The sequence below is a fragment of the Electrona antarctica genome (assembly GCF_951216825.1).
Source record: "Electrona antarctica genome assembly, chromosome: 7".
Lineage (NCBI taxonomy): Eukaryota > Metazoa > Chordata > Actinopteri > Myctophiformes > Myctophidae > Electrona > Electrona antarctica.
This window is the reverse complement of record NC_136812.1, coordinates 3,497,389-3,514,532: the sequence shown is the minus strand read 5'-3', so window position 1 is coordinate 3,514,532 and position 17,144 is coordinate 3,497,389. Positions and strand designations below refer to the sequence as shown.

The window sequence follows — 17,144 nt, the reverse complement described above, 5'->3', positions numbered from 1 at the left end:
CATCTGTACAGACACACAACATGGTGTAACACCTCCACACATCTGTACAGACACACAACACGGTGTAACACCTCCACACATCTGTACAGACACACAACATGTTGTAACACCTCCACACATCTGTACAGACACACAACACGGTGTAACACCTCCACACCAGGGGCGCCTAACTTTGTTTCCAGGTGGGGGAGCACAGATTTGGACAAATATGCGCGCGCAAAATTTGGGCGCGCGCCCGGAAAAAAAATGGCCGAGTCGGGTGTCTTAGCACGATTCTAACTCTGTTAAAAGCATGACAGCCACTACTAAGAAGTCACTACTGACTTAAAATTAAAAATACCCACATGGTTAACTGCAGGGCTGCATTGGTAGGCTACTGCACATTCATGTTTAAAAAAAAAAAAAACAATAATCACATCGCAGCCCGTTCCGTCGCAGTTGATTTTTCACCTATTTAAGCTGCGGTCGGTTTGGTGACCATCTCAAGGTTCAAGGTTGTACTTTATTGTTACATCTTGTGTACAGGTACATAAGAGTACAACTTATTTTTGTTTGGCTTCCTTCAGACAATGCAGCAGCAAAAATATAATACGACATCAAAACAGCAAAAACACAGCAAACAAAATAGAATATAGAGTGCAAAAAAGAGCAAAAATATAATACGACATCAAAACAGCAAAACACAGCAAACAAAATAGAATATAGAGTGCAAAAAAGAGCAAAAATATAATACGACATCAAAACAGCAAAACACAGCAAACAAAATAGAATATAGAGTGCAAAAAAGAGCAAACAAGTGTAGAAAAAGAGTATCATAAATTATGTACATGTGCATGTTTTCCTTATTATTATTATTATTATTATTATAGTATTCTTTTATTATTAACTTCACAGTAGACTATGTTCAATATAAGTATACAACAAAAAAGTTTTAGAGAGGTGCAATTTGAACTCAAAAGGGCAAAAGGTGCGGGAGGGTGCTAGCGTTTTCCTTTTCCCTGATACGCTTTGGTTCAGTTCGCTTTCGTTCATGTATCTGATTGTTCGGGGAAAGAAGCTTTTTTGCAGTCTATTTCCAGTGGCTTTGAGACTGCGAAACCGCTTCCCATGTGGTAGCATCTCAAACAGACTGCGGTTGGGATGACTTGGGTCCTTCATTATTCCTCGAGCTTTGCTGACACAGCGTTCATTGTACAGGGCTTGGATAGGGGGGAGAGCACATCTGCTGATGCGTTCGGCTGTCCGCACAACCCTTTGCAATGCTTTACGGTTTAGGTCGTTTAGGCCGTGAAGCAACCAGTCAGGATGCTCTCTGTGGTGCCTCTGTAGAAAGCTCTTAGAACTTTTGGACCCATTCCAGCTTTCTGAGAAAGTAGAGGCGTTGTTGTGCTTTCTTCACCACCCGCTCTGTCTGCACTGCCCAGGTGAGGTCCTCAGTAATGTGCACTCCCAGGAATTTGAACTCTCTGACCCTTTCCACTGCAGCACCTCCAAGGTTCAAGGTCTTTATTAATGTCCCAGAAGGGCAATTAGGTTTACAGCAAGAGTAGTGGTTTAAAACATACAAACAATACATAACAATACAGGACAACAACAGACATGAGACACCATAGCATAAACAGAGGTCTGGGCGCATCTAGTGCAGGTATAGAATAAAAGATAAAACATAAGAAAGGCTACATTTCAGAAAAAGTGCTAGGATATAAAGTGCCGGCATAAAGTGCTTGTTTCAGCATCGTCATCATCACATTACATGTTACTGGCAGCGTTGGCTGCACGGATCGAGGCAGGGACAAAGGAGTGCTTATATCAGTTGTTTTTGACAGCGGGGGCACCCAGACGACGGCCCGATGGCAACAGCCTGTACTCTGACTCCAGTGGGTGGGCATCATCCAGCCGAATGGCCCCATGAGCAGCTGTACTCTGACTCCAGTGGGTGGGCATCATCCTGCCGAATGGCCCTGGCCTTCATGAGCAGCTGTCTATTGTAGAAAGGATCGAGGCTCTCCAACTGGATCCCAGTCATTTTGGAGGCAGTTTTCACAATACTTCTAAGAGAATTTTCTCCTGGTCATTCTGGATGAATACTCCCGATTTCCTTTGTGGAAATTACAACTTCCACCTCTGCAGGTAAAACGATTCCCCTCCTGGACAAAGTGTTCTCTATAGCAGGGATACCACTGGAGGTGAAGTCTGACAATGGCCCTCCGTTCTCCAGTAAGGAGTTTGCAGACTTAGCACAATATCTTGGTTTCCATCACAGGGAGATTACTCCCTACTGGCCACAAGGAAATACTGAAGTTGAAAGGTTCATGCGCACCCCGACCAAAGCAGTCAACACGGCAACGGCGGAAGGTAACCATGGAAGCAATAATTGCATAAGTTCTTGAGGAACTACAGAGCTACTCCTCACCCCCAGCTGACCTGCTCTACGGCCGCCCCGTGTCAATCAGACTCCCCACTGCCCCGTTGCCTCGGGAGGATACCGTGCTTCGCTCCACAGACGGCTCCAAGAAAGAAAAGATTGAAGGCATTATGCTGACAAGAGGAGGAATGCACCACAACACACACTGAGGGAAGGAGATGTGGTGCTTATACGTCAGCAGCAGAAAGGAAAACTTTTGACACCGTCTGACAAAGTCATAGCGGTAAAAGGCCCCATGATCACAGGCCAGAGACATGGCCATGTTGTCACAGGCCAGAGACATGGCCATGTTGTCACAGGCCAGAGACATGGCCATGTTGTCACAGGCCAGAGACATGGCCATGTTGTCACAGGAAAGAAGACAATTCCGTTCATGCTTCCACGCTTCGCAAGGAATCTCGGGAAAATTGTGCCCCCAGAACCGGAGGAGGCGTCTATACCATTTTATGTCTATGGTTACACCATCCTCCTCCACACATCTCTACACACAACAACATATGGTGTAACACCAGCATCCTCCACACATCTCTACACACAACAACATATGGTGTAACACCCACCATGCTCCACACATCTCTACACACAACAACATATGGTGTAACACCCACCATGCTCCACACATCTCTACACACAACAACATATGGTGTAACACCCACCATGCTCCACACATCTCTACACACAACAACATATGGTGTAACACCCACCATGCTCCACACATCTCTACACACAACAACATATGGTGTAACACCCACCATGCTCCACACATCTCTACACACAACAACATATGGTGTAACACCCACCATGCTCCACACATCTCTACACACAACAACATATGGTGTAACACCCACCATGCTCCACACATCTCTACACACAACAACATATTGTGTAACACCAGCATCCTCCACACATCTCTACACACAACAACGTATTGTGTAACACCCACCATGCTCCACACATCTCTACACACAACAACATATGGTGTAACACCCACCATGCTCCACACATCTCTACACACAACATATTGTGTAACACCCACCATGCTCCACACATCTCTACACACAACAACATATGGTGTAACACCAGCATCCTCCACACATCTCTACACACAACAACGTATTGTGTAACACCATCCTCCTCCACACATCTCTACACACAACAACGTATTGTGTAACACCAGCATCCTCCACACATCTCTACACACAACAACATATGGTGTAACACCCACCATGCTACACACATCTGTACACACAACAAGATATGGTGTAACACCATCATACCATCACACATCTGTACACAAACAACACAACATGGTGTAACACCCACCGTGCTCCACACATCTCCATACAGATAAACCGTACCAGAATGTCTACACAAATATAAAGGTTGAGCTGGAATGGGAGGTTTGGGGTTAGGGGTTAGTAGGACTAGGATTCAGGGCTATGGGATTAGGGGCTCCCTTTTCGTCACCGCTAAACCCCTTATCCCTAAACTTCTTTGCCTTTTTTTACTATTTTGCTAAACATTTTTGAATAGTTAAAATGGCCAGTCTACAAGCTCACAACGTATCAATGTAGATTGGTTAGTTGAACTATTCAAATATGTTTTGCAAAATAGTAAAAAAAAAAGGCAAAGAAGTTTAGGGATAAGGGGTTTAGCGGTGACGAAGATGGAGCCCTAGGACTATAGGATTCAGGGCTATGGGATTGGGGGTTAGGGCTATATGATTAGGGCTTTTGAGGGAACATATAGAGGTCGTATGGCACCGTCATGCTGACTTCATACTGCATTTATACACATTTTGATGTTTGAGAGGATGGTTTCTGTTCCAGACCTTTATACTGCTCAGGCTTTGATTTGAGTTTTAGAAAAATAGGTATTTCAATGATGATGGCACGGAACGGAAGTGGCTTTTTGAGAAGAGTACTTGCAGGGCAAGCTGACATGGCGAAGAATTTCTCCCTGTATTTTGAATGAATTAAAGGTCATTTTTAGTTTTTATAATGACATGGTTGCTAAGGAAACAGGCTCTTATAAGTAACGTGTTTCATGAACCATTAGTTGAGAGCACATTGAGTTAGAGGAAAACAAGGTATTAGTGTGTCCATTATGGCACGGACGCGTCTTTTTGGGAAGAGTATTGGGGTAGGATGATGCAGTGCTGTTTGAATGAATTAAAGGTTTTTTATTTTTATACCTTAAACCATTTTGGGCGGGAACCCCTTTTGGTGTTTTAAGCATTCTGTTCTACTTTAGCTATTGAAAAATAGCAGATCTACAAGCTCATAGCGCGCCACCGAGTGGCGCGCTACGAGCTTGTAGGTCTGCTATTTCTTTTAAATCATGAAAATGTGGCAAAAATCTTTGAATGTATATTCTTTCAGAGCGAACGTTTTTAACTCAAATCTTTGCTTCTGGGAGGAGGTCCCTGGAACTACATATTTTCAGATGGGGGTCAGCGGCAGATAATTCAGATAATTCTGGTGCTCCTTGACATGAAATAGTTTGAGAACCATTGATACAGAAACATGAGGTTTTTCAGAAAAAAAGTACATTTTTTAAATTTCGACGTCAGGCCTAAATGTGGGTACCTGGTTGATAAGGAAACTTTCTGTTTCTCCAGAGTTAGGGCATCATGACATTCAGCCTGGGAATTATTCTACCCTAAATGATTCTATTCCCAATTAGTAATTATTCTACTACAATATCATTATGTCTTTGGTCTGATTGGAAAACATCCACTCAAAACTATAAGAAACAGGTACGTATATAGAGGGAGATGGCAGTAATGGACCGACTGCACTAAGAACTCATGTTGTGCTCTTTTATGTTGATGTGCCACTGAAAATGTGTACAACTTTGGTTTTTCGGGTAAAATCGTTACCTTTTTTTTGTTGACTTGTGAAAATGAATATGAATATGAATATGAATATGAATATGAATATGAAAATGTATACAACTTTGGTTTTTCGGGTAAAATCGTTACCTTTTTGTTGTTGACTTGTGAACCACAACTTTAAGTAATCTTACAATTGTGCCCCCCTGCCTAATCTAGTTGAAGAGCACAGTTTTCCGGCCACTGCTACAGAGCTGACAATGAGGTTATATGTGACTACATTTGACTGAGGGACTGCCATTGGATTTTTTTGAATTTTCGTTTTTTCATGTCATATGAAAGCAGGGAATCATAGCTTCAAATTGACATATTGGTTGTTCAGTTTGGCCCACCAGTTTTGGAGATATGGCTTATAGAGTAATGTCTTGCAGAAAACAGCGAGTTGAGAAAACAAGCTTGAAAGGTTCACTTCTGTGGTCTCTAACATTACACCTAGCTACATGTTTAAGCATTTATTTCATATTTACATGTCGATTTCAGCTCTGACACTTATTTCAGACATGCTCTAGTATGTGAAGATTCTGCCTGTGCTATAAACTCATTTTGGGGAAAAAGAAAATAAAAACGTTTTTCTCCTCTGGTGAAAAGCTGGAATTTGCGTGATGGCAGTCTCTCAGTCAAATCTGGTCACATATCTTCCCTTCTTCTCTGGAGTCCTGCCTCAGGGCGGACCAGAGGTAGAAAACTGTCGTACCCATGATGTCATCGCTATATAGGGGACACATGCATCAGTAAGCAGGAACTGGGGATGGCAATGAAGGACGGGAAGTCTGGAGTAGCATTGTGGAATCCATGATCTCGACCGCGGTCGAAAAATGATGATGATGATGATGATGAATACCCCTGATATAGAGCGTTGCAGTCCCGCCCCCGACGAGCCAGTTCATTTATCAAGTATTACCTCATCCAATTCAAGCATTACCTGTAAGCCTCGGTCAACTCGGATCGTGACAACTCATGACAACAAACACAACTAATAATAATTAGAAAGAAGAAAAAGGGTCAGCTGGGTACAACACATTTGTGGTGTTTTTCTTTTGTTCGGCCACCCGAAAAAAGTTTGTCGTCATGAGTTGTCACGATCCAAGTTGGCTTTGTCCGAGGCTTACAGGTCTTTAAATAAACCCTCTATGAAACGTCTCTATGGGAAAAATGAATTGGAAATGGTCTTCCGGGGCGCTCGTCATCATGAAAGGGGGCGTGACTGCGACAGTGTACGGCGTCCGCCTGTCCAAATCCATTTCTGCCTGCCCAAAATCCATACACTGAGAAAAAAGAGAGGACAAAACCGAGACCTGAGAACGGTTAGTGGACAGCTGATTGGCCGCTGCGCGTATAGAACACGACACATCAGAGTCACCCATTGGAATGCAAATGCATGCCTTTCAGCGTTTGTAGCGGACTCGTCTGCATGGCAGGTTTATCTCTTTGAAAACCTTAAGTGCTTCTGATTGTGAGTGGGGGGGGGGGGGGACGACGACGATGACAACAACACATCTTGCCTGTCCGACATGTAATTCCTGGAAACGCCTCTGGACGGCGACGGGCTGAGAGGGAACATATGTGACCAGATTTGAATCAGAGCCTGCCACCGCGCAAAATCCAGCTTTTCACCAGAGGAGAAACTCATTTTCCAAAAAATGAGTTAATGGCAGACTCTTCACATACTAGAGCATGTCTGAAATAAGTGGCGACATGTAAATATGAAATAAATGCTTAAACATGTAGCTAGGTGTAATGTTAGAGACCACAGAAGAATGTAAATATGAAATAAATGCTTAAACATGTAGCTAGGTGTAATGTTAGAGACCTCAGAAGACATGTAAATATGAAATACAATGCTTAAACATGTAGCTAGGTGTAATGTTAGAGTCCACAGAAGACATGTAAATATGAAATAGATGCTTAAACATGTAGCTAGGTGTAATGTTAGAGACCACAGAACTGAACCTTTCAAGCCTGTTTTCTCCACTCGCAACGAAAAATTCAAAAAAATCCAATGGCAGTCCCTCAGTCAAATGTAGTCACATATAGGGCTGAGAGGGAACACAGAACGGCTGCCAAACCAAAGCCAGTATAATAATAATACCTGTGTAAAATCTTCTCCACCAAGACGTCCAGAGTGTCCTCTTGTGACGCGTTAAAAATCTCCCGGACGATCCGCGGGAGAACGTGGCCTTCCTGCGCCAGCGTTGCCAGGTTGTACATCCCCTGCCATGTTGAAATATACGAGAAGGAAATAAGTAAAAAATTACAAGACCGTATAACGTCAACTTGACGAGCTGGCTGGCGCACGGCGCACATCACGACCCGCCGGCCGCCACATACTGTAAATAATAACCCCAGTATGATTCCGTTTGTTGTTTTTATTACGGCGCGCCTAAAGCCGCAGCGCAAGGTTAACCCATTGTGTACGGCCCGGGAACCCCTTTTGGTGTTTAAAGCATTGTGTTATAGGCCTACTTTAGCTATTGAAAAATAGCAGATCTCGAGCTTGTAGATCTGCTATTTTTCAAAAATTGCGAAAACGTTGCCGCAAATATATATTCTTTCAGAGCGAACGTTTTCAACTCAAATCTTTGCTTCTGGGGGGGGGGGGGGGGTCCCTGGAACAACATATATGTTCAGATGGGGGTCAGCGGCCATGAATTACATGGTTTCATGGGGTCCTTGACATGAAATAGTTTGAGAACCACTGACATAGAAACATAGGGTTTTTTCTGAAAACTGTCAGGATTTAGAAGCCTTTTTTTAACGGGCTTCAGGTCTAAATGTGTTAATTATCTGCGACTGACGGTGGGTGGGTTGGTTTGGAGATTACAGTAAATCCGTCACCTGAGGACTGCCCGCCAGCGCCGCTCTGCCGTACATCCACACGGCCTCGCCGGCCAGAGATAATGAGTCTCCGCTGACAGCAGCGTCCAGGTAGTGGTCTCCCATTCTCAGCAGCGCTGCAATGTGAAGAATGAATGTGATGATATGGAAGAGACAGAAAGGAGAGAAGAAGGTGTACTGACTGTACTTGACGCCAATGAAGGAGATTGACGGATGTCGGACGTTGCGGTGTAGGGGATATGGAGGACAGACAGGAGGACAGACAGACAGACAGACAGACAGACAGACAGACAGGCAGGCGCTCACCGGAGGGATGGGGGTCGTAGTTTAACACAGAGGACAGACAGACAGACAGACAGGCAGGCGCTCACCGGAGAGATGGGGGTCGTAGTTTAACACAGAGGACAGACAGACAGGCAGGCAGACAGACAGACAGACAGACAGACAGACAGACAGACAGACAGGCAGACAGGCAGACAGGCAGACAGACAGGCGCTCACCTGAGGGATGGGGGTCGTAGTTTAACACGGAGTGGTTGTTGTACCTCCACTGGCAGCTGCTGTTGGAGCCCAGGGTCAGCTCCTGCAATGAGGCCGCAATGGATGAGTGCTGCAAAGTAACTAAATACATTTACTCAAGTACTGTATACTCATTTTGAGGTATTCTTCTTTTTTGTGGGGCGCTACTAGCCCCTTTATGTGTGTTAGAGGGGCAGGGGCTGACATCCCGTTAAGAGGTGCACTTTTGGAAGAAAATAGCAAAAATATCTGATCTACAAGCTCTCAACGCGTCGCGCTGCGACGCGTTGAGAGCTTGTAGATCAGCTATTTTCAGAGCACAACCCAGCACTCTTTAGCCTTAGTGGAGATGCAGGTGTAACGACATGGATTTCTAAACAAAATGTGTTCAACGCAAAATACTGTGTTCACGTTCAGGAGACTTCGGAAGATGCTCTGAATGCTGCCTTCCGGCGTGACATGGAAAGGAGAGGAGGACATTTGCATTTCTTTCACCATCAGTAAATGCTGCATTCGTGGTCTGGAGAGGGCAGTTGTTTTTTAAAAGGGCAGGGGCTGAACCCCCTGTTGATGTCTATGTGTGCACGTCTCCCTGGCACAGCTTGTGTGTTTGTGTGTATGAGCCGTGTTCGTGTTTGTAGCACGGAATGGGGTGATTTGATTGGTTGAGCACAGGATGTGATGTTTGATGATGTATGATGATATAATGATGATAAGAGCGCCCCTCACTTACTTCACACACGTGTGATTTTTGTTTACGTTACTACTGTATTTCCAGGTTTCATAACTTTTACTTGGGCTCCACTACGTCTCAGAGGAGCTCCACTACAATTATTTATTTGAAAACTCCCTCCTCAGGTATTAAAACCCACTGCCCGCCAGGATTAATGAATCTATTTATCGTGCATTGCCAAGGTATTTCCCCTTTCAACCCTTAGTTTGAAGAGCCAAATATCCATAACCGGATGTTACGATCACATAATGCTGTGTGTGTTGTCTTGACCGGTTGTTGTTCTCTCGCTCGGTGCAGAAAAAACCCGACCGCGGGAATCACAGCGCCTGCTGTCGGCCGTTGAGAAACCAGAAACAACCATTTGGTTGGCAGAGGGAGAGTAGCGCCCGGATTACAGCTTGGGACATTGGCACCGGGTGAAAAATGGGTTACACAATATTGTGGGATAAAAAAAATAAAAATAAAAGTTACTAGTTACTTTGAAGATTTTGATTATTAAAAAAAACAAAAAACGTTAACCACTTCAGCCCTATATACACTTTGGCCATTTGAAAATAGACGATCTACAAGCTTACAAGATGCAACGTAGATCTGTATTTCCAAAAATAAATTATACAATTTACACATTTTGAAAACATGTGAAATGGGACATTCTGCAAAATGAGTAGGGATAGCAGCTATGGACAAAACATATCCTCACAGGAAATACAAATGTAGGCATGACGTGCACACATAAACATCAAAAGGGGCTTCAACCCCTGCCCTTTTACCCGTCTGTGAAACAACTGCCCTTTCCAGACCACGAATGCAGCATTTACTACATGGTGGAAGAAATGCAAATGCCCCCCCTCTCCTTTCCATGCCATGCCGGAAGGAAGGCAGCATTCAGGAGAATTGTTTCCCCCCCCCCCCAAAGTCTCCTGAACTTGAACACAGCATTAACTAATTTGTTTCGAAATCCATGTCGTTACACCACATCTCCAGTAGGTAAAGATTGCTGTGTTGTGCCCTGGAAATAGCTGATCTACAAGAGCTTGTAGATCTGCTATTTTCGCTGTTTCTGTCCAAAAGTGCCCTCTTACGAGATTTCAGCCTGAATGGAGGTGATATCAAAAGCAGAGGCATCGTCCCACCAGCAGCACATCCATCCAAGCCAAGCCGTCCTGCCTTGAAGCTCTGCCATAAAACTTGTGCTTTACGGTGAGATTTATAGGAGCTGTTAAAGTGTTGTTGAACAACAGAGGAGGAGGAGGAGGACAGACATACCTCACAGAGATAAGCAGGAGGAGGAGGAGGAGGAGGACAACAGACATACCTCACAGAGATAAGGAGGAGGAGGAGGAGGACAACAGACATACCTCACAGAGATAAGCAGGAGGAGGAGGAGGAGGACAACAGACATACCTCACAGATATAAGGAGGAGGAGGAGGAGGAGGAGGAGGAGGAGGAGGACAACAGACATACCTCACAGAGATGAGCAGGAGGAGGAGGAGGAGGAGGAGGACAACAAACATACCTCACAGAGATGAGCAGGAGGAGGAGGAGGAGGAGGAGGAGGACAACAGACATACCTCACAGAGATGAGCAGGAGGAGGAGGAGGAGGAGGAGGAGGACAACAGACATACCTCACAGAGATAAGCAGGAGGAGGAGGAGGAGGAGGAGGAGGAGGACAACAGACATACCTCACAGAGATGAGCAGGAGGAGGAGGAGGAGGAGGAGGAGGACAGACATACCTCACAGAGATAAGCAGGAGGAGGAGGAGGACAGACATACCTCACAGAGATAAGCAGGAGGAGGAGGAGGAGGACAGACATACCTCACAGAGATAAGCAGGAGGAGGAGGACAGACATACCTCACAGAGATAAGCAGGAGGAGGAGGAGGAGGACAGACATACCTCACAGAGATAAGCAGGAGGAGGAGGAGGACAGACATACCTCACAGAGATAAGCAGGAGGAGGAGGAGCAGGAGGAGGAGGACAACAGACATACCTCACAGAGATAAGCAGGAGGAGGAGGGGCAGGAGGAGGAGGACAACATACATACCTCACAGAGATAAGCAGGAGGAGGAGGAGCAGGAGGAGGAGGACAACAGACATACCTCACAGAGATAAGCAGGAGGAGGAGGAGCAGGAGGAGGAGGACAACAGACATACCTCACAGAGATAAGCAGGAGGAGGAGGAGAACAGACATACCTCACAGAGATAAGCAGGAGGAGGAGGAGCAGGAGGAGGAGGACAACAGACATACCTCACAGAGATAAGCAGGAGGAGGAGGAGGAGGACAACAGACATACCTCACAGAGATAAGCAGGAGGAGGAGGAGGAGGACAACAGACATACCTCACAGAGATAAGCAGGAGGAGGAGGAGGACAACAGACATACCTCACAGAGATAAGCAGGAGGAGGAGGAGGAGGACAACAGACATACCTCACAGAGATAAGCAGGAGGAGGAGGAGGAGGACAACAGACATACCTCACAGAGATAAGCAGGAGGAGGAGGAGGAGGAGGACAACAGACATACCTCACAGAGATAAGGAGGAGGAGGAGGAGGACAACAGACATACCTCACAGAGATAAGCAGTAGGAGGAGGAGGAGGAGGACAACAGACATACCTCACAGAGATAAGCAGGAGGAGGAGGAGGAGGAGGAGGAGGACAACAGACATACCTCACAGAGATAAGCAGGAGAAGGAGGAGGAGGAGGAGGAGGACAACAGACATACCTCACAGAGATAAGCAGGAGAAGGAGGAGGAGGAGGAGGAGGACAACAGACATACCTCACAGAGATAAGCAGGAGGAGGAGGAGAAGGAGGACAACAGACATACCTCACAGAGATAAGGAGGAGGAGGAGGAGGAGGACAACAGACATACCTCACAGAGATAAGGAGGAGGAGGAGGAGGAGGAGGACAACAGACATACCTCACAGAGATAAGGAGGAGGAGGAGGAGGAGGACAACAGACATACCTCACAGAGATAAGCAGGAGAAGGAGGAGGAGGACAACAGACATACCTCACAGAGATAAGCAGGAGAAGGAGGAGGAGGAGGAGGAGGACAACAGACATACCTCACAGAGATAAGGAGGAGGAGGAGGAGGAGGACAACAGACATACCTCACAGAGATAAGCAGGAGAAGGAGGAGGAGGAGGAGGACAACAGACATACCTCACAGAGATAAGCAGGAGAAGGAGGAGGAGGAGGAGGAGGACAACAGACATACCTCACAGAGATAAGCAGGAGGAGGAGGAGGACAACAGACATACCTCACAGAGATAAGCAGGAGGAGGAGGAGGAGGAGGAGGAGGACAACAGACATACCTCACAGAGATAAGCAGGAGGAGGAGGAGGAGGAGGAGGACAACAGACATACCTCACAGAGATAAGCAGGAGGAGGAGGAGGAGGAGGAGGACAACAGACATACCTCACATAGATAAGCAGGAGGAGGAGGAGGAGGAGGACAACAGACATACCTCACAGAGATAAGCAGGAGGAGGAGGAGGAGGAGAAGGAGGACAACAGACATACCTCACAGAGATAAGCAGGAGGAGGAGGAGGAGGAGGACAACAGACATACCTCACAGAGATAAGCAGGAGGAGGAGGAGGAGGAGGACAACAGACATACCTCACATAGATAAGCAGGAGGAGGAGGAGGAGGAGGACAACAGACATACCTCACAGAGATAAGCAGGAGGAGGAGGAGGAGGAGGAGGAGGAGGAGGACAACAGACATACCTCACAGAGATAAGCAGGAGGAGGAGGAGGAGGAGGACAACAGACATACCTCACAGAGATAAGCAGGAGGAGGAGGAGGAGGAGGACAACAGACATACCTCACATAGATAAGCAGGAGGAGGAGGAGGAGGAGGACAACAGACATACCTCACAGAGATAAGCAGGAGGAGGAGGAGGAGGAGGAGGAGGAGGACAACAGACATACCTCACAGAGATAAGCAGGAGGAGGAGGAGGAGGAGGACAACAGACATACCTCACAGAGATAAGCAGGAGGAGCAGGAGGAGGAGGAGGACAACAGACATACCTCACAGAGATAAGCAGGAGGAGGAGGAGGAGGAGGAGGACAACATACATACCTCACAGAGATAAGCAGGAGGAGGAGGAGGAGGAGGAGGACAACAGACATACCTCACATAGATAAGCAGGAGGAGGAGGAGGAGGAGGACAACAGACATACCTCACAGAGATAAGCAGGAGGAGGAGGAGGAGGAGAAGGAGGACAACAGACATACCTCACAGAGATAAGCAGGAGGAGGAGGAGGAGGAGGAGGAGGACAACAGACATACCTCACAGAGATAAGCAGGAGGAGGAGGAGGAGGAGGAGGAGGAGGACAACAGACATACCTCACAGAGATAAGCAGGAGGAGGAGGAGGACAACAGACATACCTCACAGAGATAAGCAGGAGGAGGAGGAGGAGGAGGAGGAGGAGGAGGAGGACAACAGACATACCTCACAGAGATAAGCAGGAGGAGCAGGAGGAGGAGGAGGACAACAGATATACCTCACAGAGATAAGCAGGAGGAGCAGGAGGAGGAGGACAACAGACATACCTCACAGAGATAAGCAGGAGGAGCAGGAGGAGGAGGAGGACAACAGACATACCTCACAGAGATGAGCAGGAGGAGGAGGAGGAGGAGGAGGAGGACAACAGACATACCTCACAGAGATAAGCAGGAGGAGGAGGAGGAGGAGGAGGAGGACAACAGACATACCTCACAGAGATAAGCAGGAGGAGGAGGAGGAGGAGGAGGAGGAGGACAACAGACATACCTCACAGAGATGAGCAGGAGGAGCAGGAGGAGGAGGAGGACAACAGATATACCTCACAGAGATAAGCAGGAGGAGCAGGAGGAGGAGGAGGACAACAGACATACCTCACAGAGATAAGCAGGAGGAGCAGGAGGAGGAGGAGGACAACAGACATACCTCACAGAGATAAGCAGGAGGAGGAGGAGGAGGAGGAGGAGGACAACAGACATACCTCACAGAGATAAGCAGGAGGAGGAGGAGGAGGAGGAGGAGGACAACAGACATACCTCACAGAGATAAGCAGGAGGAGGAGGAGGAGGAGGAGGACAACAGACATACCTCACAGAGATGAGCAGCGTTGTTCTGGGCAGAGCCAAGCCCGCTCTCTGCTGCCAGCACGTACTTAAGGAGAGCCTCGCCCCTGTGGGGGGGGGGGGGGGGGGGGGGGAGAGAGAGAGAGAGAGAGAGAGAGACAGAGAGAGAGAGAGAGAGAGAGACAGAGAGAGAGAGAGAGAGAGAGAGAGAGAGAGAGAGAGAGAGAGAGACTCAAATTTTTTCAAAAATATCAGATCTACAAGCTCACAGCGCGGCACAAAGTGACACGCTGCAAGCTTGTATATCGGCTTCAATAGCTAGTATAAATTAAGTATAATTAGTATAAGTTTGAAATAATGAGTTAACGTTCCAGATCTAAATGGGTTAAACTCACACCGCGGCCGCGACGCCACAATTGGATTTATTGGAAGAGGAAATATTTGCGAATGTTTGAACGGGAGCCGAAAATCATTTGAAGGCTCATTTCCATACCTGGATCCCCGAAGGTAGTCCTGGAGAGCCTCTCGGATTAAATAGCCCAGGTGTCCGTTCTGCTCACACACCCTTTTCAGGAGGCTGCGTGGACGAGGGGCAGAGAACCAATCATTCATGAGGAAATAAAGGTTGTGCATTAGGTCGAATTGTCTGTCAATTAAACCATTACATAATTACATAATTTGTGAGTACTGGATCTTCTATTCAGTATTTAAGTCCGACGTCATTTTGTAGTGCTACGTTGCGTCCGGGTCCAAGTGGCACCAGCTCCCGTCCGCATCTCATTGTAAATAGAATATCTAAACGCGTGAATCTTTTTACAATGACGTTATTTTTCAGAAAGGAAGCCATTGAGGGTTAAAATGGGTCTTAATGCTTCCAACTCGAGTAGAATTATTAATGTTTTGTAAGTGTCCATGACAAAAAGAAAATGATGTGGAGACAATAAAAGACTATTATTATCATTATTATTGTAGGTGGTAACAGTCCATTTGCTCAGTAAAATATTTCGGGGGCATATTTAGAATGTTTGCAGGCTTGAGTATGTTGAATCTAGTTTGCATTAATGAGGATTTAGTTGACACAATGAAATAAAATGGCGATAGTATTCCGTGTGGGGCAGACGACGGCCTGTCACAGCCAGATTTGGGAGAGCAGCGCAGCTTTGTTGTTGCGAGGAAAGTGGTCAAATTAGACTTTCGTGGTTGTTTTCGTCTCAGATTTAGTCCGACGGAGCGTCACAGTATAACTCTATGGGGACACAAAAGTAGGACCCGGAAGTATCTCAGGAGGGGGTGCTCACGCCACAGCTAAAATACTGAATAGAGAGGGTATGCGTGTGACATCATCATCATACCAGGAAGTTATGCGGGAACGCCTACCGAGTGGCAAAGATAAATACTTTCTGGCCTTGACAGCCCATACATCCAAACAGAAAAGTCCCATCTGATTGTATTAAATGACGTTAAACGACGTTAAACTCACTTTCACATTCATTCCTGCGCATACCCTGTCAAATGTCATGATGGCCGTTATGCTGCGTGTTTGATGAGTGATGGTGTTATGGGTGCCAGCTGTGTGTCGGCTGACTCAGCACATGTACTTTGACTGAGAGCCTCCCATCGCGCAAAACCTCCAGCTTTTCACCAGAGGAGAAAAACAGGCAGACTCTTCACATACTAGAGCATGTCTGATATAATTGTCAGAGCTGAAACTCGCTGTATTCTGCAAGACATTACTCTATAAGCCATATCTCCAAAACTGGTGGGTCAAACTGAACAACCAATATGTCAATTTGGGGTGCAGTACTTAGTTTAGACAGTTTTTGGTTTAGACTAGTCATTGGTTAGACCTACATTAGTCCTACAACTACAACCTATCTCAAACCCTCACCCTAACCTCCCACGGGGCAGCACACCAAAACCTAACCTTAACCCATGTCTAACCAATGACTAGTCTAAACTAAGTATGCACCCCGTCAATTTGAAGCTATGATTCCCTGCTTTCACATGACGTGAAAAAAACGAAAATTAAAGAAACTCCAATGGCAGTCCCTCGGTCAAATTTAGTCACACTTGTTTGAGTGTGTACTTCAGTGTCTGGTGATGGAGAGCCGGCCCGAGAGAGACTGGAAACGTCACGTCCATTACATGGAACCATTAAATAAACCTGTTAAATAAACGTTTTGGAGCATCATCCAGTGAGCGGATCGACCTTAATCTTCCTTCTCTATTAATCCATTTAGGCCTGACGTCGAAATAAATAAAGTCTTCTGAAAGAATATGGGCGGCGGTGGCTCAGGGGTAGAGTGCCTGGATGGTAACCGTAAGGTTGCCAGTTCAAACCCGGGCTCCCCCAGAGTTACTGTCGAAGTGTCCTTGAGCAAGACACTGAACCCCTAATTGCTCCCGATGTGCTAGTTGGTGCCTTGCATGGTTTCCGCTGCCATCGGTGTATGAATGTGTGTGTGAATGGGTGAATGTAATGCACAATCTATGTAAAGCGCCTTGGATAAAGGCGCTATATAAATGCACCATTTACCATTTACCATTTAGAATATATATTCAAAGATTTGTGCCGCATTTTTACGATTTTTCAAAAATAGCAGACCTACAAGCTCGTAGCGCGCCACTCGGTGGCGCGCTATGAGC

General features: G+C 46.3%; 1 protein-coding gene across 1 annotated transcript in view; it reads right to left on the bottom strand.

Moving 5' to 3' along the window:
* LOC306927339 (protein sel-1 homolog 3) overlaps window positions 1-17,144 on the bottom strand; it is a gene marked incomplete at both ends in the record, with an annotated part of 81,483 nt that overhangs the window by 3,308 nt on the left and 61,031 nt on the right. The window contains 5 exons of the mRNA XM_079507050.1: window positions 7,408-7,529; window positions 8,154-8,269; window positions 8,654-8,735; window positions 14,524-14,605; window positions 14,992-15,075. Coding sequence (XP_079363176.1) covers window positions 7,408-7,529; window positions 8,154-8,269; window positions 8,654-8,735; window positions 14,524-14,605; window positions 14,992-15,075 — 486 coding nt within the window. The remainder of the gene's footprint in view (window positions 1-7,407; window positions 7,530-8,153; window positions 8,270-8,653; window positions 8,736-14,523; window positions 14,606-14,991; window positions 15,076-17,144) is intronic.